Here is a 24,998-nt window from a genome sequence, read left to right on the forward strand (position 1 = left end):
CTATTTTGTTAGTTGTAGTTTTCCTGAGCCGTTTTTAACCCCCATGAACCATTTTTTAAATATAGCTGAGTATACCTCTAGTTAGAGGAAACATAGGAAAAACCATTTTCCTTAACATTACCTTAGTTTCTCTCTTGGGTAACGAAGAAGCTGGGGGAAAAAAATTACACTTAGCAGACATGGAGGGCTGAGATTATTTCAGTCACAGAAGGATTTGGCTGTAGGAGTTCAGGGTTCCCTAAATTGACTTAGCCTGAATTTTTAGGAGCATATAAGTAGATCTGGCATCATACTACCACCTGCAAGTTATGTGACATCACTAAGAGAGACCATAATGGAAAAACTCAGTGTTTTGTAATCATGCACTTCTGGCTTCTATCAAGTCTAAATCCTATTACTTAGACTAATGTCTATGAAGTTTAATCCTGACTCTATTCCTTTTGGTGACTTAATGTCCAGCAACAGGTTCTTCCTCCATATAATAGAGACAGTGGATCACAATCTGTCAATCACAATTTCCCAACTCCAAAATGGTCTGAAAACAAAGAGGTTTTTAATAAGTCTGGCTCAAGGTCACTTGGCAGTACAATGTGCTCTGATATATGATAAAGTGATCCCAGTTAGTATAACTATTCTAAATGTTTTGCTGAGGAAGTGTCGATAATCAGTGACAGGGAGCCATTCCACAATGACAGGCTGTGTGTGCATTTCATTGCCTGTCTTCTAAAACACTCCAGATTCTGAATTGTGCTACACATCTGGCCATGAAGACCTTGGGTGGACTGCAGGTCTGTATCGTATCATCTTTAAAAGGTTGCGTAATGTTTGTATGTGCTTGGCATGTAGTAGCTGCCCAGCAAGTGGCAGGTATTACTCTTGCTGTTACGTAACTTCATTTCTCAAGTTTGTGAGGTTTTCCCTCCCTTCTCAGGGAGCCTGTGTTACTTAATCTGAATGGAAGGCCGTGGGGCGGGTTGGTTTCCGTCCACTTGTGGAACTGTCTTTCAGGTGGAGCCCCAGTCGTGGGAGGACAGTCCTGTCCTTCTCACCACTGCACACTCTTCCTCTCAATGCCCTTCATCCCTGTTTTCTCTCACTGGAGAGTTCTTGTGAGCACGCTCATCTCAGACAGCAAAGAAAAACATCAGGAGGCTCTAGGGACAGGCCACAGTAGCTTTAGCTTTTTATTTAAAAAAAAATTTTTTCCGTTAGCTCATGGGAAGCAAGCAGTGGAAATGTTTTTAACAGTGGTGTTTTCCATAGTGTGTTTCATAGTTATATCTCCCTGTATGTTCTTGGCAATTTGAGGAAATTATTGTTACAGAATGAGGTATTGACACAAATAGGTGCCAGGAAAAAAGAATGATGGGGTAAGGAGATGTGAAGTGATTTCGTGACCTCGCTCCAGTGGTTAAGAACCCGCCTGCCAATGCAGGGGACATGGGTTCAAGCCCTGGTCCGGGAAGATCCCACATGCCGGGGAGCAACTAAGCCCGTGTGCCACAACTACTGAGGCTGTGCTCTGGACCCTGTGAGCCACAACTACTGAGTCCACGTGCCACAACTACTGAAGCCCGTGCACCTAGAGCCCGTGCTCCGCAACAAGAGAAGCCCCCGCAATAAGAAGCCCGCGCACCGCAACGAAGAGTAGCCCCCGCTCATCGCAACTAGTGAAAGCCTGCGAGCAGCAACGAAGAGCCAACGCAGCCAAAACTAAAATAAATAAATTTATATTAAAAAAAAAAGACAAGGATGACTGCTTTAAAAAAAGAAGAGTGGAGAAGGTGTGTTGGAAAGGAGGGGGTGTCCTTCAAGATTGTTGCTCTTCAGAACGAGTGCGATGATCCTTTTTTTTAATATGTAAATTTATTTATTTATTTTTGGCTGTGTTGGGTCTTCGTTGCTTCGCGGGCTTTCTCCAGTTGCAGCGAGCAGGGGCTGCTCTTCATTGCGGTGCGCGGGCTTCTCATTGCGGTGGCTTCTCTTGTTGCAGAGCACGGGCTCTAGGCATGGGGGCTTCAGTAGTTGTGGTGCGTGGCCTCCGTAGTTGCGGCTTGCAGGCTCTAGAGCGCAGGCTCAGTAGTTGTGGCGCACGGGCTTAGCTGCTCCGTGGCATGTGGGATCTTCCTGGACCAGAGCTCCAACCTGTGTCCTCTGCATTAGCAGGTGGATTCTTAACCACTGCGCCACCAGGGAAGTCCCAATGTGTGATGCACCTTTGACATCAGCCCCCAAACCCTTAGTTGTATCCGGGGATTAGAACATTTGGCAGTGCAGTGAAAGGAATCATTGTGGCCTGATAACAACAGTTGTATGTGAAGAGCTGGCTTAGAGCTTAGAAAAGAGCTGTTATTCTGTTCCTTCTATTTTATTGTGAAGTCTTGCCTCTCCACATTTTGATAGGGAAGGAGTTGGTGAATTGTTTTTAAATACTCTTTGAACTTATTCATTTACTCATCCGACCTTCACTGAGTATTTTTATATGCCAGACTGTATGTACGAAATGATTTTACTAATATATGGTGCTTAGTAAATGTTAATTTTTACTAATTTTTTTAATTGAACTTGGCAATAATTTCTCATGGTTATGTGATGTAAAAAGAAAAGCTTTATTCTCTTGACAGAAGAACATGTATCCATGGTAGGAAATAAACACATATGAAAAGATAGTTCACCTGGACCCCAGCAGGGTCCCAAGGTTCACTTGTTGACATTCCCAAGTGACTATGGGATTTCCATATACATACATATATATATGTATATATATATACACATGTATATGTGTGTACATATATTTGTTTTAAACCATCCCCCCTGTTGTTAGATATTGCAAATGTTTCCCGCTTCTCTCTTAAAAAGAGAGTGGGGGAGACTTGGAGGAGTGGTATATGGGGACTCTGTATTTTCCACTCAATTTTCCCTGAACCTAAAACTGCTCTAAAATATAAAGTCTCCATAAAAAAATATACAAAACAGCCAGCAGTTCTTTCTGATATGCTTGCATATCAGAACATGGCTTTTTTTTTTCTGGAAAAACAGTTTTTGTCTTCCTTAGGGAAGAGTTAATAAGGTTCGTAAAGATCGTTACAGCTCACTGATTTGAAAGGGAAAGATGATTAGAAATCTTAAAAGGAATAGCTAGCTTTCCAGAGGATAATAGAGGTTTAACAGGTGTTAAAGGAAAACCAGAACTGGACCGTAGTTAAAGGGGTGAAATCAGATTTCATTCAGAAAAGTAACTGCAATAGAGGAAAGAGACCTCAGTATAGAACTGGGCTCGGTTCCGAATACAACAAGGAGCAGAGTGTGGGTGTGGGTGGATGGAAAAGTACTAAGAGGAAACCTCTGGGGTAAGGGGCATTCTGCTGAAACGACCTACCGGGATTCTTGCTGGAGGCAGGTCAGGGCGCCGGGATGGTGGGGGAAGAGGAACGGGTCAGATGGTGCAGTGATCATACATGACGGATGAGGGATTCTGGCTAAACCAATTTAGCAGAGTTCCTGCTAAAGCTGAGCGACGCAAAAGATAAACATAGAAGTACAAAGGTGGAGGATTGAGGAGCCTGACTAAAGTTTGGCCGAGGAGAGATTGGGGTTCCGTCAACAGCCTGCGGGTTCTGGGCAGAAGGGGAACAAGGTGAGGAAGGCGCGGGTGGTGAGCCATAGGCCGCGGGGCGGGGCTCGCATCTGGGCAGGGTGGGCGGGGCTGGCCGCGGGGCGGGTGGGGCGGCGCTCGGCTCGCACGTGGGCGGGCGGGGCTGGCCGCGGGGCGTGTGGGGCGGTGCTCGGCTCGCACGTGGGCGGGCGGGGCGGCGGACGCCAGCTCACTGCTCCGCCTCCCCAAGCCTATTGCGGTGGAGCAAGAGCCGGTCCCGCCCTTCGGTGGGCGCACCTCCGCTCCTCTCGGGTCTATGGAGGAAAAACGGCGCTGGCCCCGCGGTTCCCATGGCCGCAGTCGCCTGCGGCACCAAGGCCATGTCCCTTTTCAAGCGGACCTTGGTGCTGAGCCCCGGCGCGGCGCCCAGGGGCGCGGGCACTCCGCCGCGCGGCTGCCCCTTGCCCCCCGCCGCTTGGCCCACCAAGGACCGGCCGCGGGGAGAGGGCGTGTGCGGCCGGCTGCGGAGCCCCGCGGTAGCCGGCCGCCCGCCCCAGCCCCACTCCAGCCCCTCCGCGTCTCCCACCGCCGTGTGTCTCCTCTGCCCGCAGGACTCGCTCAGCAGCAGCTTGAAAACTTGTTACAAGTACTTGAATCAGACCAGTCGCAGTTTCGCAGCTGTTATCCAGGCGCTGGATGGAGAAATGCGGTGAGTGGCGCAGGCAGCTCTTTGTGACCTGGGGGAAGAAAACTGCCACGGGCCATTCGAAGCCACTTTTTGACACGGCCCCTCGCGTTGCTGTCGCCGTGCTTGTGGCGTAGCCTGAACAGGCCCCGGTGGGTGAAGGAAATGTTCGGGGTTGAAACACGCTTGTGTTTACTTTAGAATGCCCTTCCAGGCACCTGGCCATCTCATAGCTTCCCTGCAGGCCCAGCTCTTTCAGGGAGGGGGAGGGGATGTTTATTAACTTTTTTTAGTGCTGGCAGCTGGACCTGTCTCTAAGCGGCTCATGCATTTTCCTTGGCTTCGCTTATGCTACTTTGCATTTCTAGTATATTGGGTTAATTCTTCTGAAGTTGCCTCTGTGCAGATTATGTATATGACTTAGCCGTTAGGTATGATAGTATTGATAGTGAGAAGTTATTGTGTCTTTTGACTTTATTTTATCTGCAAAATAATAGTTCCTTCCAAATGGTCTGCTGGTCTTTCTACAGTTGTGCTGCATTAGTTAAATGTTTACTCATTGTGGGAGTAGTAGTGACGTGCAGGTGGCAGGTTCTTTATTTCTTTATTTTTATAAATAAACTACAGAAGTCCATTGCTCCCATCTAAGAAAGAGAAGCCAAGAAGTTGCATTAAGTACGAAAAGTTTTGGATATCCTTTCATAGTTCTGTAGAGTTAAGGGTGTAGGAGGGTTTAGAAAATGGCCCAACAAAAATGAGATGTGATTTTAAAACAAATATCTTTGAACGTTTGTTCCAATGTATTGATAGTTATTCCTTTCTTACAGCCACGCAGTATGCATATTTTATCTGGTTCTCCGAGCGCTGGACACTCTGGAAGATGACATGACCATCAGTATAGAAAGAAAGGTCCCCCTGTTACACAACTTCCACTCGTACCTTTATGAGCCCGACTGGCGGTTCACGGAGAGCAAGGAGAAGGACCGACAAGTCCTGGAGGACTTTCCAACGGTAGCGGGACTAACGGGATGCAGTCGTGCGCATGATTGGTGGGGTGGCTGTCAGCTGGCCCATGTGCCTGGCGGGAACTGCAAAACCAGCAGTCTCAGGGCAGTGTAGCATAATGTGGCAATGGTGTGTCTCAAGCCAGACTGCCTGGGTTGGCGGCCCCATGCTCCCACTCATTAACTGGTGCTGCGTTACATAGCCTGCCTGTGCCTCTGTTCATCGGTAAGACAGAGAGAATAATGGTCCCTGCCTCCCAGTGTGGTTGTGAGGATGGAAAGAGTTAACGTAGGTGGAGCTCTTAGGTGTTAGCGGCTACTGTCATTACCAGGATGTTGTTGGGAAGTCCAGCCTTCCTTCCTGTGGAAAGAGTACTCCAGTGCCAGTGTCATGAAAGATGGGTTCTCCAGCCAGTGCACCCGAGAACGCAGCCTAGGTGTGTCGCGCTGCTGGCCTCTGGGGCACCCTGAACCTGGTGGCGTGCTGTGCAGCTGCAGCTCATGATCGGTGGCAGCTGTGAGGTAGGGCGTGGGCTCTTCTCAGCTGAGCTGAGGACTGAAGCAGGATGATCTCTGCCACCCGCAGCTGTGTGAGCCTGGACACACCCCTTAATTTCCTTGTGCCTGAGTTTCCTCATTTGTAAAGTTAGAGCTGCGAGGCCTGAATGAGTTCATACACGTAGAGTACTTAGAATAGTGTTCTATAAATATTGGGTATTTAGTCTACTCAGTTGGAGTAAAGTGGGTTCTAATTAAAATCTTGAGCTTTAGAAGATCCCACAGATTCCGGTTGCCGAGGGTTAGGTGTACAGTGAGTGGGTTTGGGGCGAGGGCCTCCCTCACACAGCACTGCTCTCAGATAGGGGCAAGAAGGGCTCTTCCCCCTCCCCTCACTCATTTATTTTTCTTAAGTCCATCTTTTTTTTTTTTTTTTTTTTTTTGGCCACGCGGTGTGGCATGCGACATCTTAGTTCCCCAACCGGGGTTCGAACCTGTGCCCCTGGATTGGGAGCCCAGAGTCGTAACCACTGGACCGCCAGGGAAGTCCCTTCCTGCCCCTCACTTTAGAGGGCCCCCCTCTGGGCCACCTCACCCTCAAGGGGGGCCGTGGGAGCGTGCCTGCCCCGAGCTTGTGCAGCTCCCCCTGTAGACCATCTTCTGGGGGTCTGGGGTTGCGTGCCCCTAATTCCCTGAGACACCCCACACACACACCGGCTTGCAGTTCGTTTCCTGGGGCCCGTTTCCTCCAGGGTGTACTGTGCACCAGTGACTGTGACCCTTGGCCTGAGGGTGGCTCTTCAGGAGGGTCGTGGATGAAGCTTGACCCTGCTGTCTGGGGTGTCCTTACACACGAGTGTGAGATTCCTCCTCCTGGCAGTCTCTGCACTATTTAATTTTGGAACAGAAGCCTGAGGGGCCAAGAATTGTAAATTCACACCCGAGCCCTTCAGGTGGTTGTGAAGGTATGTTTGTCAGGGTGGGAGAAGAGAACATACTGCACTTGGTAAGTTACTAGCTCGCTTGATGGTTTAAGATTTTGAGCCACATGGCGTGTGGCCACCGTTGTGCTCTTGCCCCAGGCCCGGTGGAAGGTGGGGCTGAGCCTCCACGGGGCCTTCTCACCGAGTGAAGCGGCTGAAGGCTTCCTCTGGTCAGCATTGACATGGGACCTGGGGTGTAATAAGGCTTCAGTGCTCATTAGTTGATACCAGGCTTTCTAGAACACTCATTGTATAATATGGGTTAAATTAGAGTACATCTTTTTCACCTGGTACTAGTGGAGACTGGTAGTCTTAGAGATCTACCTCCAAACACAGCTTGAGAAATAAGAAAGGGTTACTTCTAAATGATAATGGCAATAATAGCGTACATTTATTGAGCTATGAGTTACGAAATGTATTTCATTATTGGTTTATTATTTGCTTTATTTAATATTAATATAGTTTTAACATGTAATGGATGTGATACACTGTTAACCACGTGTGTATAGATAAGGAAACTGAGACATGGAGATTTAAGCCCCTTGCCTCAAATCACCTGTGAAGTTAAGTGGCAGAACCAGGATTCAAACACAAAAGGCCTACATCCAGAACCCTTGTGCTTAATCCCTGGCACACTCTACTGCCCCTTTAGAAAATGGTTAAAAATAAAACTTTGCATATAGGTGAAGGTAGCATCACCCAGTGTTTTGGTGGTTTTTTTTTTTTCCTTTGGCTGTGTTGGCTCTTCATTGCTGCGCGTGGGCTTTCTCTAGTAGCGAGCAGGGGCTACTCTTTGTTGCTGTGCGCTGGCTTCTCACTGCGGTGGCTTCTCTTGTTGTGGAGCACAGGCTCTAGGCACACGGGCTTCAGTAGTTGTGGCTTGCAGGCTCAGTAGTTGTGGCACATGGGCTTAGTGGCAGTTCTTTTAATATTAGGAATATTAATTCTTTATCTGCAGTGTAAATTCCAAATATTTTTTCACCTGCCTTTTTTCACCTTAAAAGCACTTGGTTCTAGGAAACCATTTTTTAAAAAATATTTTTTTAAACTAAATAAATAAATTTATTTATTTACTTTTGGCTGCGTTGGGTCTTCATTGCTGTGCGTGGGTTTTCTCTAGTTGTGGCGAGCAGGGGCTACTCTCTGTTGCGGTGCGCGGGCTTCTCATTGCGGTGGCTTCTCTTGTTGAGCATGGGCTCTAGGCACACGGGCTTCAGTAGTTGTGGCACGCGGGCTCAGTAGTTGTGACTTGTGGGCTCTGGAGCGCAGGCTCAGTAGTTGTGGTGCACAGGCTTAGTTGCTCTGTGGCATGTGGGATCTTCCTAGACCAGGGCTCTAACCCGTGTCCCCTGCACTGGCAGGTGGATTCTTATCCACTGTGCCACCAGGGAAGCCCCACCCAGTGTTTTGATCATAACACCCCAAGGTTTATAATCAGGGAGATTTCTGTGTACATGCTCCCCTTGCCCCTGCTTCGGGGCTGGCCTTTCTCCATTGTATCAGTGGACTCCCCGTGGTGTCCTTCCTTCTCCTACTTGGAATCACTGGAGAGTGACCCCAGGACCTAGAAGTGTACTGTAGCTGGGAAACAGAATTCCCTGGAGGGACAAGGAAAAGCCCTTCCTGGCTGACCTCGCGGGCAGAGCTGCCTGGGGGAGTCGGGCCCCCCCTCCCCCCCCCTCAGGTTTCTGGGAGAATGTAGAGCTCTTCATGGTCACTCCTCCCTAGATATTTTTGTTTTCATGTTTTGAATTATATAATGATGTAGTAAGTACCAAGGAGTTGAAGTTGGTTCACATCCAGCAGTGAAGTGTTTATTTTGGAGCCTTTGTTTTCAAGCCTAAGCTGCTCCTCCCCCAGCTCGCTGGCCTTTCCCCTCTTATAAATAGAACTGACCCAGCCTGGGATCTGTTGAAAGACCAGGTCCTTGGGAGATTCAGGGATTCACATGACCTTTGGTAGAGCTGTTCGTTTGCTTCAGTCCACGTGGGAATTACCTTTTGGCTCTGTCTTGGAACAGCTGTTCTGTAGAGAAGAGTTCTGGAGAGATCAGTTTGGTTTTATGGAATTTGGGGGTTTAACAGTTTATGTTCATCAGAATAATCCTAAAGGATCTTAGGCTTCTGAACCCCTTCAGTGCCCTGCAACCCTCTGGGTTTCTCTCAGGTCCTTAAATTTAGGTGTTCCTTGAGGGAGTTTTTCTAACCTTTCTGTAAACATAGACCAGGTGTTTCTCACACTTCGGAAGCTTAGCAGAGTCTATTCACTGTTTTCAGTATTGTGTGTTGATAGCATGTTATTTGAGAAGTTTCCTGGTGTTTTATTGGGTTGGCTAAAAAGTTCGTTCTGGTTTTTCTGTAAGATGGGATGAAAACCCGAACGAACTTTTTGCCCAACCCAGTATATTCTATTTTGATAACCTACAGACACTTCTTTGAACTTAAGCAAGATACTTGTACAGTAGCAGTGACTTTTAAGAACATCAATAGTACTTTTCGACATTCAAGCTTGGGCTATGAAAAATAAATGTTGGATAGCCTGCTGCAGATTGAACTAAACTGAGTTGGTTAAGGAATTAGAAAGTGTAGCCTTATAGTAGGGAGACACTGTAGCTTCATGGTATGAATTCGGGAACTGAGGATAGACAGTGGTTGGCTGGTCTCCTTGCTAGAACATAAGTTCTGGGGGCGGAGTTTCTGGTCATCTCCCGGCTGTGCACTCCCAGTGCCCACAACAGTGCTTGTTGCATAGGAAGTGGCCAAGACATGTTTGCACAAATGAATCTTCATTATCATGAGGCTTGTCTGCAAATGAGGCATTCTTCCTAAAATTCTTGCACGTGTGTCCGGTTTTATGTTGAATTATCTCATTGCTCACTAGGTGGGAAGATGAGCGCATAATAAGACTATGAATCTTCTTTTCTTTTTTTGGTCGGGGGGGGGCCTTGCCCCAAGGCTTGTGGGATCTTAGTTCCCTGACCAGGGGTTGAACCCGGGCCCTCAGCAGTGAGAGCTCAGAGTCCTAACCCCTGGACCGCCAGGGAATTCCCTGAATCTTATTTTGAGTCTAGAAACTTTAGCATTTCTGTACCCTTCTATTTTAATATTTATGAAATTTGCCGAACTTATTCTATATGTAGAAAGCTAGCATAACCTAGATGTTAGACTTACAGCTGGATCGTTTGGGAGTCTTCCCTAATGCGTTCTGTTGTTGCTTTGCTTTATGATCTGTAGGTACCCTGTTGGTTCCCAGTTTTAATACGTATTTCAAATTTTCTGTTTTTTTACGACCTCCATTTCAGATCTCCCTGGAGTTTCGAAATCTGGCTGAGAAATACCAAACAGTGATTGTTGACATTTGCCGGAAGATGGGATTTGGGATGGCAGAGTTTCTGGATAAGCGTGTGATGTCTGAACGGGAGTGGGACAAGGTTAGTGTCCCTGTGGAGCGTTGTCGGTGTGAGTGGCACTGATGAACTGGCAGTGCTCACCATGACATTCGGGCCGAGGGACAAGGGGTGGTTTCACAGCCCAGCTGTAATGTCTCCACATAAACACTTAATAGGGGCTTACGTGTCGTCATACCTGGAATAATCGTTGCTCTGGGGAGTTTATTGTCAAGTTAGGCCAGGGGTCCCCAACCCCTGGGCCGTGGACCGGTACAGGTCCACAGCCCATTAGGAACCGGGCCGCACAGCAGGAGGTGCACGGTGGGCGAGCGAGCGAAGCTTCATCTGCCACTCCCCGTCGCTCGCATTAGCCATCCCCCCCACCCCCACTCTGTCCGTGGAAAAACTGTCTTCCACGAAACTGGTCCCTGGTGCCAAATAGGTTGGGGACCACTGAGTTAGGCCAAAGCAGATATAACTCGTCCCAGAGGTGCAAACATTAAGCTGATGAAAGTGTCTCTGACTTGCTGTGAAATTTGAGGTTAATGACCAAATTATTGCATGTAATATAGAGACATCAATAGTTTTCACATCTTAAAATGTGTCTTCTATGTTTTTTCCTTTACTGAGCACGCGTGTGTGTTTCTGAGTCATTTCCAGTTCCTTCATAACACAAGCTTACTTTTTTTTAAAATGAAATTTGGGTTTCTTTTTTTTTGTTGTTTGTTTGTTTTTTTTTTGTTTTGTGGTACGCGGGCCTCTCACTGTTGTGACCTCTCCCATCACGGAGCACAGGCTCTGGACGCGCAGGCTCAGCGGCCATGGCTCACGGGCCTGGCCGCTCCGCGGCATGTGGGATCTTCCCGGACCGCGGCACGAACCCGCGTCCCCTGCATCGGCAGGCGAACTCTCAACCACCGCGCCACCAGGGAAGCCCCTCTTTTCGTTTTTAACATTTCTTTATTTAGGCTGTGCTGGGTCTTACTTGCGGCATGCTGGGTCTTTAGTTGTGGCATGCGGGATCTAGTTCCTCAACCAGGGATTGAGCGCAAGCCCCTTGCATTGGGAGTGCAGAGTCTTAGCCACTGGACCACCAGGGAGTCCCCACGAGCTTACTTTTAAATTCAGGGCCACCTTGGCCCCATTTACTTAGCAGTAGGTATCAGACTGTTAAATTGTATTCTGTGTCTGTTTCCTCAGAAACAAAACGGTTCACGAGGATCCCAAGGCATTAACTTGGATCATAGTTGCATTACGCTGAGGAGTGAGTGCCTTTCTAATACCCACTTCTCCTTCCCCATCATCTTTTCATAGAAATAAGATGATGCGAGAAGTTCCAGGTTTCTCGACGTCCACCTACCTCTTTTTATGGTGCTTGTAGATGCACATACATGGAGGTACACGGAGGAGCCCCGGGGGGGCCCAGGTTGTCTTCCTCTAGGGACAGAGCGGCTGGAAAGGGCTGTGAGAGCAGATGATGTGGCAGATACAATTACACTGGCTTTCATTTGGCCAGAGGTTATCCCTGACCAGCAGCTGTGAAGGATGTTGGCCAGGGGTTGGGGAGAGCTTGCTTCTGTGGACAAAGTGACGTAATTGACTACGGGGACTAAACTTGACTCAAAATACAAGATAGGAGGGGAGGGGGTCTTGCCCATTTTCCATAGGAATGGCCTCTGTGAGACTTAGTCATCACCTCAGTGGAAGCAGAGACATTTTAAATGTCTAAACTGCGTACATATTTTGTGTCTCTAATAGTGTTTAGGTTAGGATCCCAAAAGAGATGCTACTGCATATTCATCGAGTGAGTGTAGGTCCAAGGTCTGGCCTCCTCATTTTTCACGACTCAAAACTTGATGACAGCATCTTTGGAACTGGTGGTTTATGCTCCACAAGTTAGTGTGAGTGTGGCTGCTGCTAGAATATCAGTTTATGAATTTAAAGTTAAAGCTGAAACTCCTGGCCACGAACCAGCGCTGGTTATCAGCACAGTAACTTCCTTTTCTGCCATGCAGATCTATTCAGGAAACTTAATTATAGGCTGTTGAGTAGAAGTTCGGATCAGATAAAACTGAATACTTGTAAATATTTTTCTTTTCCTTCAACTTGAGAGGAAAATGAATACCTCCATTCTAGGAGTATTTCTACCCAAAGAACTGTTATCTTAACATAAAATATACTTTTCCTTGGACAGCATTATGGATGTTGTAATGTAATATGTAATGCTTTTTATTAATTTCTAATAAGTCTTTTAAAAATTTCTTGTAGTTGTCCACAGCTGCTTTCTCTCTGATTTCAGCATATCTTTACTCTTTCCAGATCCTTCCTCTCCTGGAACATATTTCAAGTGCTTTTTCTACCATTTCATCGTACCCCTTGATTATTAGTCTGTGACTTTGTATTACTTTCTTTTTTAAAAAAATTAATTAATTTTTGGCTGCGTTGGGTCATCGTTGCTGTGCACGGGCTTTCTCTGGTTGCGGCGAGCGGGAGCTACTCTTCATTGTGGTGCGCGGGCTTCTCATTGCGGTGGCTTCTCTTGTTGCAGAGCACGGGCTCTAGGCGTGCGGGCTTCAGTAGCCATAGCACGCGGGCTCAGTGGTTGTGGCGCATGGGCTTAGTTGCTCCGTGGCGTGTGGATCTTCCCAGACCAGGGCTCGAACGCTCGTCCCCTGCATTGGAAGGCGGATTCTTAACCACTGCACCACCAGGGAAGCCCTGTATTACTTTAAACCAGAGACACTCTCTACTCTGGTCTTCCCCTAACTCTGCTGCAGAGGGTACCTTCTTTAACTCCTCTTCACTTCTTAAGTTGTCTAGTGGACATTCATTTTATAAACGTATTGCTTTAAGTAATACAATATTGTAAATCAACTATATTTCAATTTAAAAACAAAGAGTATTCCATTGAGTTGTCTTGGAATACTCTTCTCCGGGGAGGACAGCTTTGACAAACCACTTGTATAGAAAAAAACTTCTTTGACAATTAAGATTTACATTTACTCAGACTTCATTTGAGAGAAAGGCAGAGTTTTAGCAAAGTTGTTCAACCTGCCTCTGAAGCCATATGGCTTGGCTGAGAATCCCTGGCCTCTGACGCGCCAGATGAGTGATCTTGTGCAAGTTAAGTGACGTCTGTGCCTCAGTTTCTGCATCTGCACAATGGTGATAATTAGTGAATGTGCCCCAGAAGATGTTTGTGAGGACCGAATATGCAGCATGCTTAAAACACATCATTGAGGACTTCCCTGGTGGTCCAGTGGGTAAGACTCCGCGCTCTCACTGCAAGGGACCTGGGTTCGAACTCTGGTAAGGAGCTAGATCCCACATGCATGCCGCAAGTAAGAAATCTGCATGCCTCAACCAAAGATCTTGCATGCCACAACTGAAGATCCCGAGTGTCGCAACTAAGACCCAGCACAGCCTAAATAAATAAATTAAAAAATCTTTTAAAAAATGAGTGAAAAACTTAGGAAAGTATATTTAAAAAATAAATAAAACACATCCTTGTTATGTAAAAAAACAAAGTAGTACCACTACGTTCTTTTACTTAATGAGGATTTTGAGACACTGCAAGATCTTAAAATGTCTTCAAGATTAAATTCTCCTTAGTATTCTAGTTTCTGTTAGAATATTCCTTATTCCCTCAAGGCCTTCACTCCCAATTTGGGATATCAAAAAGTTTACTGTACTAGTATATTTTTTCAATAACCTTTTATTCTAGAAGCAGTGCATGTGCATTGTACAGATATAGAAAATACAGTAAAAAATAAAATTAAATTAAAAAAATAGAAACATCACATGAGCCAGAGATCACTTTTGTTAAAGTCTTTTGTGCACATCCTTCTTGGAATGTTTTTTACTCTTTACATGTACATGGTGTATAATGTGGTTTTTTTAAGCAAAATGAGATCTTTTACGTTCTTTTTGGAACCTGGTTTTTTATAGCTAATCTGTAGCATTTCTGTTTTAGTAAAAGTTTCATTATTAAAGTACTTTAAAAATCATCTTTTACAGTACTGTCACTATGTTGCTGGGCTGGTGGGAATTGGCCTTTCTCGTCTGTTCTCGGCCTCAGAGTTAGAAGATCCCTTAATTGGTGAAGACACAGAGCTTGCCAACTCTATGGGCCTGTTTCTGCAGAAAACAAACATCATCCGTGATTATCTGGAAGACCAGCGAGAAGGAAGAGAGTTTTGGCCTCAAGAGGTAATAGGTTCAGGGGATTTGGGGAGAAATAATTTTGAATGCTCTCTGACAACAAAACATTAAACCCTTTTGGTTGCAAGTGTCGGAAACACAAATCAAGCTCCCTTAGACAGCATAGGAGACGGTGTAGACTAGGTTAGGATTTAGTTTGCTTCAGGGGGACGGGCTGCATCCAGGGATTCAGACTGTGTAATAAGGCTTTGTCCCCTTTCTACCTCTTGGACAGGCTTTGTCCAGTGGTGGGTATAACGTCCCATGACTCACTCATAGGCTTGGTTCCTATGCCCATCCCTTAATCAGTTAGTAGCCAGAGCGTTGAGCACTCAGTCTAGACCTGGAGTATGTCTGCCCACACATGTAGAATGGATTTCCTCCAAGAAAGAAGGACTCGGTGGCAAGAAGGGGCACCAGATGGGCACCCACTACAGATGTTCATTATCAGAGACAAGAGTGGATCTTTGACTTAATTTAAAATGGACAGGGAAAGGAAGGGCTTTGACATTGATTTTATTCAGAAGGAAAGCTAGGAAATCTTATGACTATCTGCTGATTTTACTCCAGCATTTACCTTTTGTTTTAATCCATCAAATGGTATCCTAGGGACTTCCCTGGTGGCGCAGTGGTTAAGAATCTGCCTGCCAGTGCAGGGGACACGGGTTTGAGCCCTGGTCCGGGAAGATCCCACATGCCACGGAGCAACTAAGCCCGTGCGCCACAACTACTGAGCCTGCGCTCTAGAGCCCATGCTCCTCAACAAGAGAAGCCACCGCAATGAGAAGCCCACGCACCACAACCAAGAGTAGCCCCCGCTCTCTGCAACTAGAGAAAGCCCACACACAGCAATGAAGACCCAATGCGGCCAAAAATAAATAAATTTTTTTTTTTTTTTTAAAAAGATAAAAAAAAACGGTTTCCTAGAACCAAGTGCTTTTAAGGTGAAAAAAGGCAGGTGAGAAGGTGGAAAAGATATTTGGAATTTATATTGCAGATAAAGAGTTAATATTCCTAATATTAAAAGAACTGCCAAAAGTTAAGTAAAAGACCAACTGCACAGAAAAAATGGGTAAAGGGATAAGAACAGGTAGTTCACAGAAAGAAAGATGGAAATGATCCTTAAATATCTGGGAAGTGATCAACCTTACTCCTGATAGGTGAAATTCACATTAAACCTCCCTTGACCTCAGACATCATAGGTTTTCAATCCTCCCAGGTGACTGTGGTGTGCAGCGAGGTCGAGAAACGGCTCTTGACGACCCTCCTTTGACACCAAGGCTCAGAGAAGAGAAGGGGCTTGTCTCAGGACTCCCAGAAGGGGAGCTTCTGTCTCCTGGGTCTCAGCCCGGTGCCTGTCCAGGAAACCACACCGCCTTTCAGACGAGGCTCTGCATCCCTGCAGGTGCCTCACTGCCCACTCTTCTGTAAAATAGAATAGTTTATACCACCAGGCAGTGGTGTGAATAAAATGAGAAAAACTTCTAGCGCAGAGTGCTTAGTAAACGTCAGTTCAAGCAGCTTAACGACCACAAAAAACAGTCGTGAGATACTATTTCCTGCATCAGATTGGCAAAGTGTCGGAAGTTTGGTAAGCCGTAAGCCATGCTGGGGAAATGGGTGCTCCCGTGCGGGTGGTGAGCGCAAGCTTGGCCAGTGACGGCTGTGGGAGGTTACTGACCGCAGCCACTGTTTGTAATAGTTACGTTTATAAACGACTCAGATGTCCGTCCGTACGGGACGGAGGGAATGAACTATGGTCTGTCCACGCAGTGGAGCACCAAAAGAGCGATCCTACTGTGGAGTGAGCTCCAGGTTATATTACTAAGTGAAAAAAGCAAGGTGCATAACAGTATGTGTAGTTCCAAAGGAAGGATAAACCAGAAAGGAATAAAGTTTTCAGTAATTATATTGTGAATAATAATATTGAAACTATTATAGAAACTTTACAGCTTAAAGAAAATAGGTAATTTTGTTCGTATCATTAGGAAGCAAGATTTTCAGTCTAAAATAAAAGTTGCAAAGATAGAAAACACTGAAGTTAAGCAAAAACTCCAGTGATCCTAAACTGGATTGGAAATATCAGTATGAACTCATGATATCGTTTCTCTTAGAAAATTCTAGCTCCATCCACTAAGAGTTGTATTGTAGAAAGAGGTTCAAGTGGCTCCTCAGTCCCCTTGATGGGACCCTAATAGTCTTTGGTAGCTGCCGTGCCATTTGGTGGTATGTCAAGATGTTCCAAGCTCATTTTGTACATTTTTTGACTGGGATTTGGACTCACCCAGCTCTTCAGGAAGCCTAAGCTTTCTGTTAATGGGAAATGGGGCCTCCAGACCACACTTGGGCACTCGGGGTGGTCATTGCTCTCGGAGTAGTCGTCGTGTATATTTAGTTTTAAATCTAAAATATTTACCTTGTAGTTTATATTGATATTTCCAATTCAAACTCAGGACTGTTACCTAGTCTCTTCTGTATTACATCCCTACCTCTTCCTCATCCACAGTCATATTTCTCAAGGAAAATAGGAGATGATAGAATTAGTATATCCCATAATGACTCACTTGCTTTATTCCCACATTACAGATGTAATTACACATTACCGCAGTCTCTGAATAGTGACTCTAGTGCTACTGCTACCAAGTACGACTACTGAGCACAGTTGAAAATATGTTTTCGCATATGCTAGCTAATTCCTTATTTTTATATTGTATTTATATCTAAATTGTCAGATCAGATAGCCATTAAGACTGGACTTCCCTGGTGACGCAGTGGTTAAGAATCCACCTGCCAACGCAGGAGACACGGGTTTGAGCCCTGGTCCGGGAAGATCCCACATGCCGCGGGGCAACTAAGCCTGTGCACCACAACTACTGAGCCTGCGCTCTAGAGCCCACGTGCCACAACTACTGAAGCCTGTGCGCCTAAAGCCTGTGCTCCACAACAAGAGAAGCCACCGCAATGAGAAGCCCATACACCATAATGAAGAGTAGCCTCTACTCATTGCAACTAGAGAAAGTTGTGGCTCACGGGGTCTAGAGCGCAGGCTCAGTAGTTGTGGCGCACGGGCTTAGTTGCCCCGCGGCATGTGGGATCTTCTTGGACCAGGGCTTGAACCCATGTCCCCTGCATTGGCAGGTGGATTCTTAACCACTGCACCACCAGGGAAGTCCATTAATATTTATGAATTTTGAAGAAAAAAAAGAACGATACTTCCCTATGTTTATACATGTTGGTAATAGTTTGTCCTTTATACTTCAAGGTCACTTTTTCTGGATATAAAGTTTTTAGCTCACATTTTTGAGTTTCTTAAACGTGTTACTCCATGTTCTCCCGCTTTAGGACTGGCTGTTGAAAATCTAATGATAACTTACTTTTCTTTTCCGTATACGTTATGGGTTCTTTTTCTCCTCCTTGGTGGTCACTGCCTAGATCCATTATCAATGGAGATGCTAAATGGTGCTATCTTAATTCTGTCATCCTTTCTGCATTTATTAGCTGGAATTTTGGATTTTGCAAAACTGTGATGATGGTAGCATCATAGTGTTTGGATTTTCCCAGATTCTCACCCAAAAAAAAAAAAAAAGGTGACAAAAACTCAACCAAAAAACTGAAACAGATGTATCCAAAACAATGGATAGCATGTCCAGAAGCACAAGTGACAAAGCACCCCCAGGAACTCCAAAACACAGATGGGTGCAGACAAAACAGCAGCTCCGAAAACAAAACCTGCAAAACCTGTGCAGAACAAAGCCAAGGTGCTACAGGTGTCTCAGACCCGAGAGCGGGAGTGGACAGTGGGATGGACCCATTTGAGAAGAGCAGGTGAAACAGGAATGGGTGTTCCTTCTCTGGCTTTGGGCGAGTCCACGGGGGCCAAGGGGAAGCCTGGAAGAGCTGGAGTGCATTGGCCCCCTTGAACTGGACGTGGACACAGACCAGTCAGGATTCTCTTCCAGGATTGGGCCCACCTTGAGGCGTGAAATAAAAACTGAGCAGCGAGACCTATGTGACATCAACCAGATGCAACATATGAATCCTGTTTAGGTACTTACTGGAAGAAACCAAGTGGAAGAAAAATTAGACAGTGGGATAATACGACTGCTAATTGGATAATTTGTATTAAATATTTGTCGTTAACTTTTAGTTGTGATAAGATATATGTACAAGAAAGGTTCCTAGTCTTTTAGATATTCATAATGAAGTATTTGTGGATAAAATGATACCTTAGGGCTTTAATTTAGAATAATTTGGGGGCTGGGGCCATATAGCTGGAACAAGATTGGCCAAGTGTCAGTAACTGTTGAAGCTGGTGGATGGATATGTAGGCGCCCATTAGCGTTTTTCTCCAGGTTCTGCAGGACAGTCTAGTACCAGCAATCTGAGTGAGTTTAGGTGCAAATTAAGAATGGATAGCAAATGTGACTTACCATAGAATCTCTTAGTCCTTTTAGGCCTAGTCATTTATTTTGGGGAGTGTATAAAGTTACAATAAGCGTTATTCTTTAGGAAGCTTAAGAATACCCAAGGATAAAAGTAAGTTATTTGCTAGCTTCAGAGAATCCTCTAAATACTATTAAAGATCATCAGACCAATTCTGTTGTTGGAGTTGAGGCTGTTATTTCATTTTCAGGTCACTAAGGTCAAGGAGGTAATGTTCTTACAGTAGAGACTCAGCTCATTTCCCCAGATACGCTTGTTCAGCAGTGTTCTTATCAGAACTGGGAATGTAATGTTAATCATTAATTATTTTGACGCCTTGGCCATCTTGAGAATGTTTAGTGTTCAGCTTGTAGTGCTGTTGTAGCTGATTTTGTTAAAGCTGGTTATCTTTTCAGGAACAGACCCATGCCTTGCACATAACAGGAGGCCTCTTTGGCCTGAGGTCATCAAAGTATGGCTTAGTACATGCTGCACTAATTGTCCCAAAGGGACACTTTCCCAAATACTTAACTGACTCTTGATTATGACTAGATCTTGATTGTAGTCATAATAGACATTGCATAGAGGTTAAAACGGACTTGGTCTTGGTGAAAGATGAGGCAGCAGCTAAGAAAGGCTTTGTATATCATAGTTCTTATACACAAAGATCCTTTCATGTGACTTGTACACTGTTCCCCTGTGCATGTGCTGACTCGTCTTTCGATCTTATCTGCCTAGGCTTGGAGCAAGTATGTGAACAAGCTGGGTGACTTTGCCAAGCCAGAGAACATGGACTTGGCCGTGCAGTGCCTGAATGAGCTCATAGCCAGCACGCTGCACCACATCCCTGACGTCATCACTTACCTTTCACGACTCAGAAACCAGAGCATATTCAACTTCTGTGCTATTCCACAGGTGTGGATCGGGGAGGCCGAGGGGTCAGGGTGGTGTGCTGGGGATGGCATGCCTGGAATGCGTGTACTGTTTTGGTCTGTGTATTCCGGAATGTGGTTCCTCAAAAAAACGACTCTAGTGTATTTTCTTCTGCCAGGGGCAGGCACGTTCACAACACCTCCCCTCTGCCCCATGGCCATCACACTCAGGTCAGCCTTGAGGGTAAACCTGCTTCTTTCCAGAACCTTCTAGAACCCTTTTTTCTAAACGAGCTAGTTTGATGTTTATCTTCACAATTAAATCTAGGGCTTTGAGTCAGATTTATGAGGAGTGCTGGGTGAAACACAGGTGAAGCTGTTACTAAAAAGTCTTATTTAAGCACCTAATTTTGGCTCTCCTTTTCCAGATCTTGGGATAACAGAACCTGGTCCTGTGGACCTAGGAGCTTATACTTTTAAAATGCCTTTACCAGTTATTTCCATTTTTAACTCAAATAAAATGAAGAAAGTTATAAGATTTAACTGATTTGGAAGCATGGTTTCGTCTTGTTCTAATGACCAGTCTGACCAGTTGATGGAACTAAATTCTTTATGCCAGACTTATGTTTCCATCTATCCTAGAAATAATTTACCTTTGAGCGTGGGAAACTACACGGCCCCCTTTCTTTTGTCCCCTGCCACACCCCCATGCTACTTTTTTTTTTTAATGTATAATGATTATGTTCATTGTAGGAAAAATGGGGAGAAAAAACAAAATAGAAAAACCTTTCCAGATATTATTTTGGAATATCTATTTTTCAGATCTAATAACCCATTGCCCCAGCATGGAAAACGTTACATTGGCTTGTGTTTGTTTTTTCCAAATAAAAAGGAAATATCGTGACTAAACTATAGAATTACTCAAGACTGCAAAGGGTACTTGATTCTGTGTTTTGCTGAGAAGGGGAAACATGGGAAAGGGAGAGGTCATGACATGCTTTCTTTATGGGTCTTTTCTCTTGGTTAGTTGCATCTTAGCCCTTCGGCACTTTCTACCGAAGGTTCTCTTCCCTTCTCATGATGATTGCTTACCGTGCAGTTTCTCACTTCTTTTCATGAAATGAGATGAATTAGTGTTTCCTCTCTCTCTCCTTATCTGTAGGTCATGGCCATTGCCACTTTGGCCGCCTGTTATAATAATCAGCAGGTATTCAAAGGGGTGGTGAAGATACGAAAAGGGCAAGCAGTCACCCTGATGATGGATGCCACCAACATGCCCGCTGTAAAAGCTATAATACACCAGTACATGGAAGAGGTGGGCTTTCATTTAATAATATCACTATTTAAACATTTCGTATTTGGATATTAGATGATCTTAACAGCTCACAGTGTTAACGGCATTGGTGTTGGACGGGTTGGTGTCCTTTATTTGGAAGAATAGGCACAGAGCGCCGAGTGTTGGGAGCTGCCCGGTACCCTGGTCAGAGGGGTTAAAGGAAGCCAGGCCTTAGGATGGAGCTCCCAGGAGAATCATATTTTTTGAGCTGGAAGATGAAGTTAGAGGCCAACCAGGCTTCTTGTCTCACGGCTGAGGCGTGTGAAGCCAAGGCTGTGGCTGCTGACGCAGCGTCTGACTGAGTGGATCCAGGACCCCAGGCCACACTCCCGACACCCGGTCCAGTACTTTCCACTATGGCAGGGACCTCAGTTGGAAAACCATTGTGGGGAATTCAGCAAAGGAAAACCATCAAGCTGCAACTATTTCTAAATTTTCTAATGCAGATCCCATTTCAGATGCCCAAAACCATCCTGTAAAACAACATGCTTGTTCTAGTCAAATCTCCAACTCTGGAGGGTGTAATCCATGACTTGGTTCAGAAGAACTTTTTCTTAGAGGCTAGAACTCTTACTTGCCAGGCCCTGGAGTAAGGCTTCTCAAATGGAGGTGATCTGGCTTCCCCCTCCCCTGGGGGACACTTGGCAATGTGTGGAGACATTTTTGATTGTCACGCTGGGGTGTGAGTGGCTACTACCATCTGGTGCGTAGACACCCGAGATCCTTAGGTTGGTTCTTGGTGAAGACTGAAATACTGCAGAAGGAGATGAAAACATAAGGTCTCCCTCCCCGCAGATCACTGCTGCGCCTAGTTTTCTGACCCTTCCAGTCCCCCGGTTACGCTTTGACAGGGTGAGATTTGTAGCAGCAGTTTCATCTAAACAGAATTCTACAAAACAACTCTTTCCTCTGATTCCCATTGCATATTGCACCTTCTCCTTGTATTTCCTCCCTGTCTCGCACCTGCCAAGTTTTGCACCTCAGCATTTCTGCCCGAGGCACCTATAGAAGATATAAGAGAAAAATCAGATTTTTAAAAAATCCTAAAATTCTTTTACTGACTAGATGACTATGTTCAGCCATTGACTAAAAAACTGCTACTGACGAGACTTGGGAAATTGGGGTTCACTGTTTAGCCAGCACTTACTTGGGGCGTACTCTGTGCCTGGCACAGCAGCCAAATAGGTGGATACTATTAACGTCAAGGAAATTTGAGGCCCTAACCCCACGGCTGGGGCCAGAATTTGGACCCAGGTCTGGCTGGCTTCGGAGCCTACACTGTTCACCACGATTCTGAGGGCTTGAATTACCCTTTCTAAACTGAACAGTGCCTTTTTTAGGCGCTGTTTCTCCATTTTATGTAAATTAGAAACATTCTGTATGGTTTGTAGTTCAGAGAATATTTTAGTTTTGCAGTTTTATTCTGATCACTGATTTTAGAAAACGATGTTTAAAAAAACTGGTAGGCAGTTCCATACTATATTAAACTTCAGATTTTATTAGGTATTTTCCTAATACTACTGGAATTTCCTAACTACTGGAATTAAATCTAGTTGTGATTCACAGTTTAATTTAAAGCAGGGCTGGCTGACCCCCTGATTTTGTAAATGCCTTTTTATTAGGACATAGCCATGCCCATTTGTTTCCGTATTGTCCGCGGCTTCTCAGGGCTCTACAGCAGCAGAGCTGAGTGGCTGTAACAGAGGGGGCCCACAAAGCTGAAAATACTTGCTTGGACCTTTAAGGAAAAGTTTGTTGACCTCTGATCTAGGGCATGAATTATTTTGTTTAAAATTACTCTAGGGACTTCCCTGGTGGTCCAGTGGTTAAGACTCCACGGTCCCAATGCAGGGGGCCTGGGTTCGATCCCTGGTCAGGGAACTATATCCCACACGCATGCCGCAACCAAAAGATCCTGCATGCCGCAGCGAAGATCCCACACGTGGCAGCGAAGATCCCGCATGCCGCAACTAAGACCCGGCGCAGCCAAATAAATAAATGAATATTTTTTTAAAAAGTCTATAAAACTACTATAGTGAAACTCAGGGTATTTTGGAGGAAATACTAATTTGATTTGACTCAAAAAACTGAAAATTTCTAAGTCTCAAGTAATAGAATGTGATAATGGTTTTAATATCAGCCTTAAGGACTTTTTTTTTTTTGGCTGCATTGGGTCTTCATTGCTTCACGCAGGCTTTCTCTAGTTAGGGAGAGCGGGGGCTTCTCATTGTGCTGGCTTCTCTTGTTGCGGAGCATGGGCTTCAGTAGTTGTGGCATGTGGGCTCAGTAGTTGTGGCTCTCGGGCTCTAGAGCGCAGGCTCAGTACTTGTGGCACATGGGCTTAGTTGCTCTTTGGCATGTGGGATCTTCCCGGACCAGGGCTCAAACCCGTATCCCCTGCATTTGGCAGGTGGATTCTTAACCACTGCACCACCAGGGGAGCCCAAGGACATTCCGTCAATACAATTTCAAATGAAGACTTTTTGTATGAAGTCCACAAGTTGTCAGGCTTTTTGCTGGTGGCCAGACATTAACTCTACTCCTGCATCTCCTCACTGACCACATCTGTCCTTTGCAGTAAGACGGGAAGACATTTACCCCTCAGGTCCCTGGTTGTAGCAGGAACGCACCTGCAGGGGACTTCAGAGTTCTCCTCTTGCAACTCTAAGGTGTAAAGGACGAGGTGGAGTGAAGCCCGGATCCTCTGAGCAGGGGGGCTGCCCCTCAGGCCCTCATCCTCTGGAGCAGCCCCAGCTGGAAACCAGTCTGGCTACCTGGCAGCTGGTGAGAAGCTAACCAGCTATTCCGGGGCAGAAACAAATGCTCTGGCAAACAGCCAGAAACATTTATTTCCTTCTCTGCCAAAGATGATTCCTTGGCAAGGCCCAACTTTTTCAAGCGGGTGGGGCTTCCCGTTTGGCTGTGGTCGGTGTAGAGCGGCGCCCTACTCTCGGTCCCTGTGGGTCCTTGTGACTCAGAGTGTGGTCCTCCCCCCGGCTTCTGCATCCCCTGCCGGCATGTGAGCGGTTCAGTCCTTGAGTCAGAATGTGCCCATAGCAGGAGGCCCAGGTGGCGCCTGTGAACACAGTTTGCAGAGCACGGCTCTAGCTCCCCGCCTCGTTCTCAGTCAGCTGTGCATTTAACCCTGTGAGCAAGTACGGAACCGGATGCTGTGAATTTGGGTTTGGATGCTGTGAGCTCAGGATTGGATGCTGTGAACTTGCGATCGGATGTCTGAACTCGCTGCATTTTTGTCTGTGTCCTGACCCCATCCAAGCACTCTTTCCCTCCTGCCCTCTTGCCTGAGCTCCTCCGCCTTTCTCCCCCGCCCCTGCCTCTCGGTGTATATCTGCGCTCAGGTCAGTCCCTGCAGACAGCAGGCACATCCCAACTCCTCCTGGGCTTCAGCTCTCTGCCTCCCCGCTCCCTCTCCTTTCCTTCACAGCTAAGCTTCTTGAAAGGGCAGGTGTTCTTCTTCTTCATTTTTTAAAAAATATTTATTTATTTAATTGGTTGAGTCAGGTCTTAGTTGCGGCAGGTGGGCTCCTTAGTTGTGGCTCAAGGGGCTCTTAGTTGTGGCATGCATGGGGGATCTAGTTCCCGGACCAGGTATTGAACCTGGGCCCCCTGCATTGGGAGCGTGGAGTATTAACCACTGCACCACCAGGGAAGTCCCAGGGCAGGTGTTCTTAATGTTATTGATTCCCTTTTTTTTCTCAGCCTACTTCATTGTAACTTTTGTTTCCTACCTTTGTCATTAGAACTTTTCTTACCTAAGTGATTTGATGATCCCCCCGCCGCCCCCGCCCCGCGCACAGATCTCATGAGCACTTTCTTTACTCTTCGCTGATCCCACTGTATCCACTGTGGGTCTCTCTCCTTGAAGCCCTTTCCTTTTTTGGCTTCTGTGACACTTGACCCCAGTTCAACCTCTTACCCCTCTGCCTGCTCCTTTCTCCTCTGGCTCCTGGTGCTGGTGTTTCCTGGGGTTCGTTCTTGATTTTCGTGTTTCCTC

At 45.9% G+C, this 24,998-nt stretch overlaps 1 protein-coding gene across 4 annotated transcripts in view; it reads left to right on the top strand.

The window, feature by feature from the left end:
- The window catches only part of FDFT1 (farnesyl-diphosphate farnesyltransferase 1), a 41,891-nt gene that overhangs the window by 6,501 nt on the left and 10,392 nt on the right, over positions 1-24,998 (top strand). For 3 of the 4 annotated variants that reach the window (XM_082842987.1, XM_082842989.1, XM_082842988.1), the window contains exons 1-6: positions 3,871-4,304; positions 5,108-5,291; positions 10,067-10,195; positions 14,171-14,362; positions 19,514-19,690; positions 20,810-20,962. In XM_082842987.1, the coding sequence (XP_082699113.1) occupies positions 3,946-4,304; positions 5,108-5,291; positions 10,067-10,195; positions 14,171-14,362; positions 19,514-19,690; positions 20,810-20,962 (1,194 nt within the window). In that variant the 5' untranslated portion in view covers positions 3,871-3,945. Of the gene's footprint in view, positions 1-3,870; positions 4,305-5,107; positions 5,292-10,066; positions 10,196-14,170; positions 14,363-19,513; positions 19,691-20,809; positions 20,963-24,998 lie in introns of those variants that run through there. The other variant, XM_082842990.1, reaches the window with a different exon arrangement.

Source organism: Leucopleurus acutus, assembly GCF_964270905.1.
Source record: "Leucopleurus acutus genome assembly, chromosome: 7".
NCBI classification, from domain to species: Eukaryota; Metazoa; Chordata; class Mammalia; order Artiodactyla; family Delphinidae; genus Leucopleurus; species Leucopleurus acutus.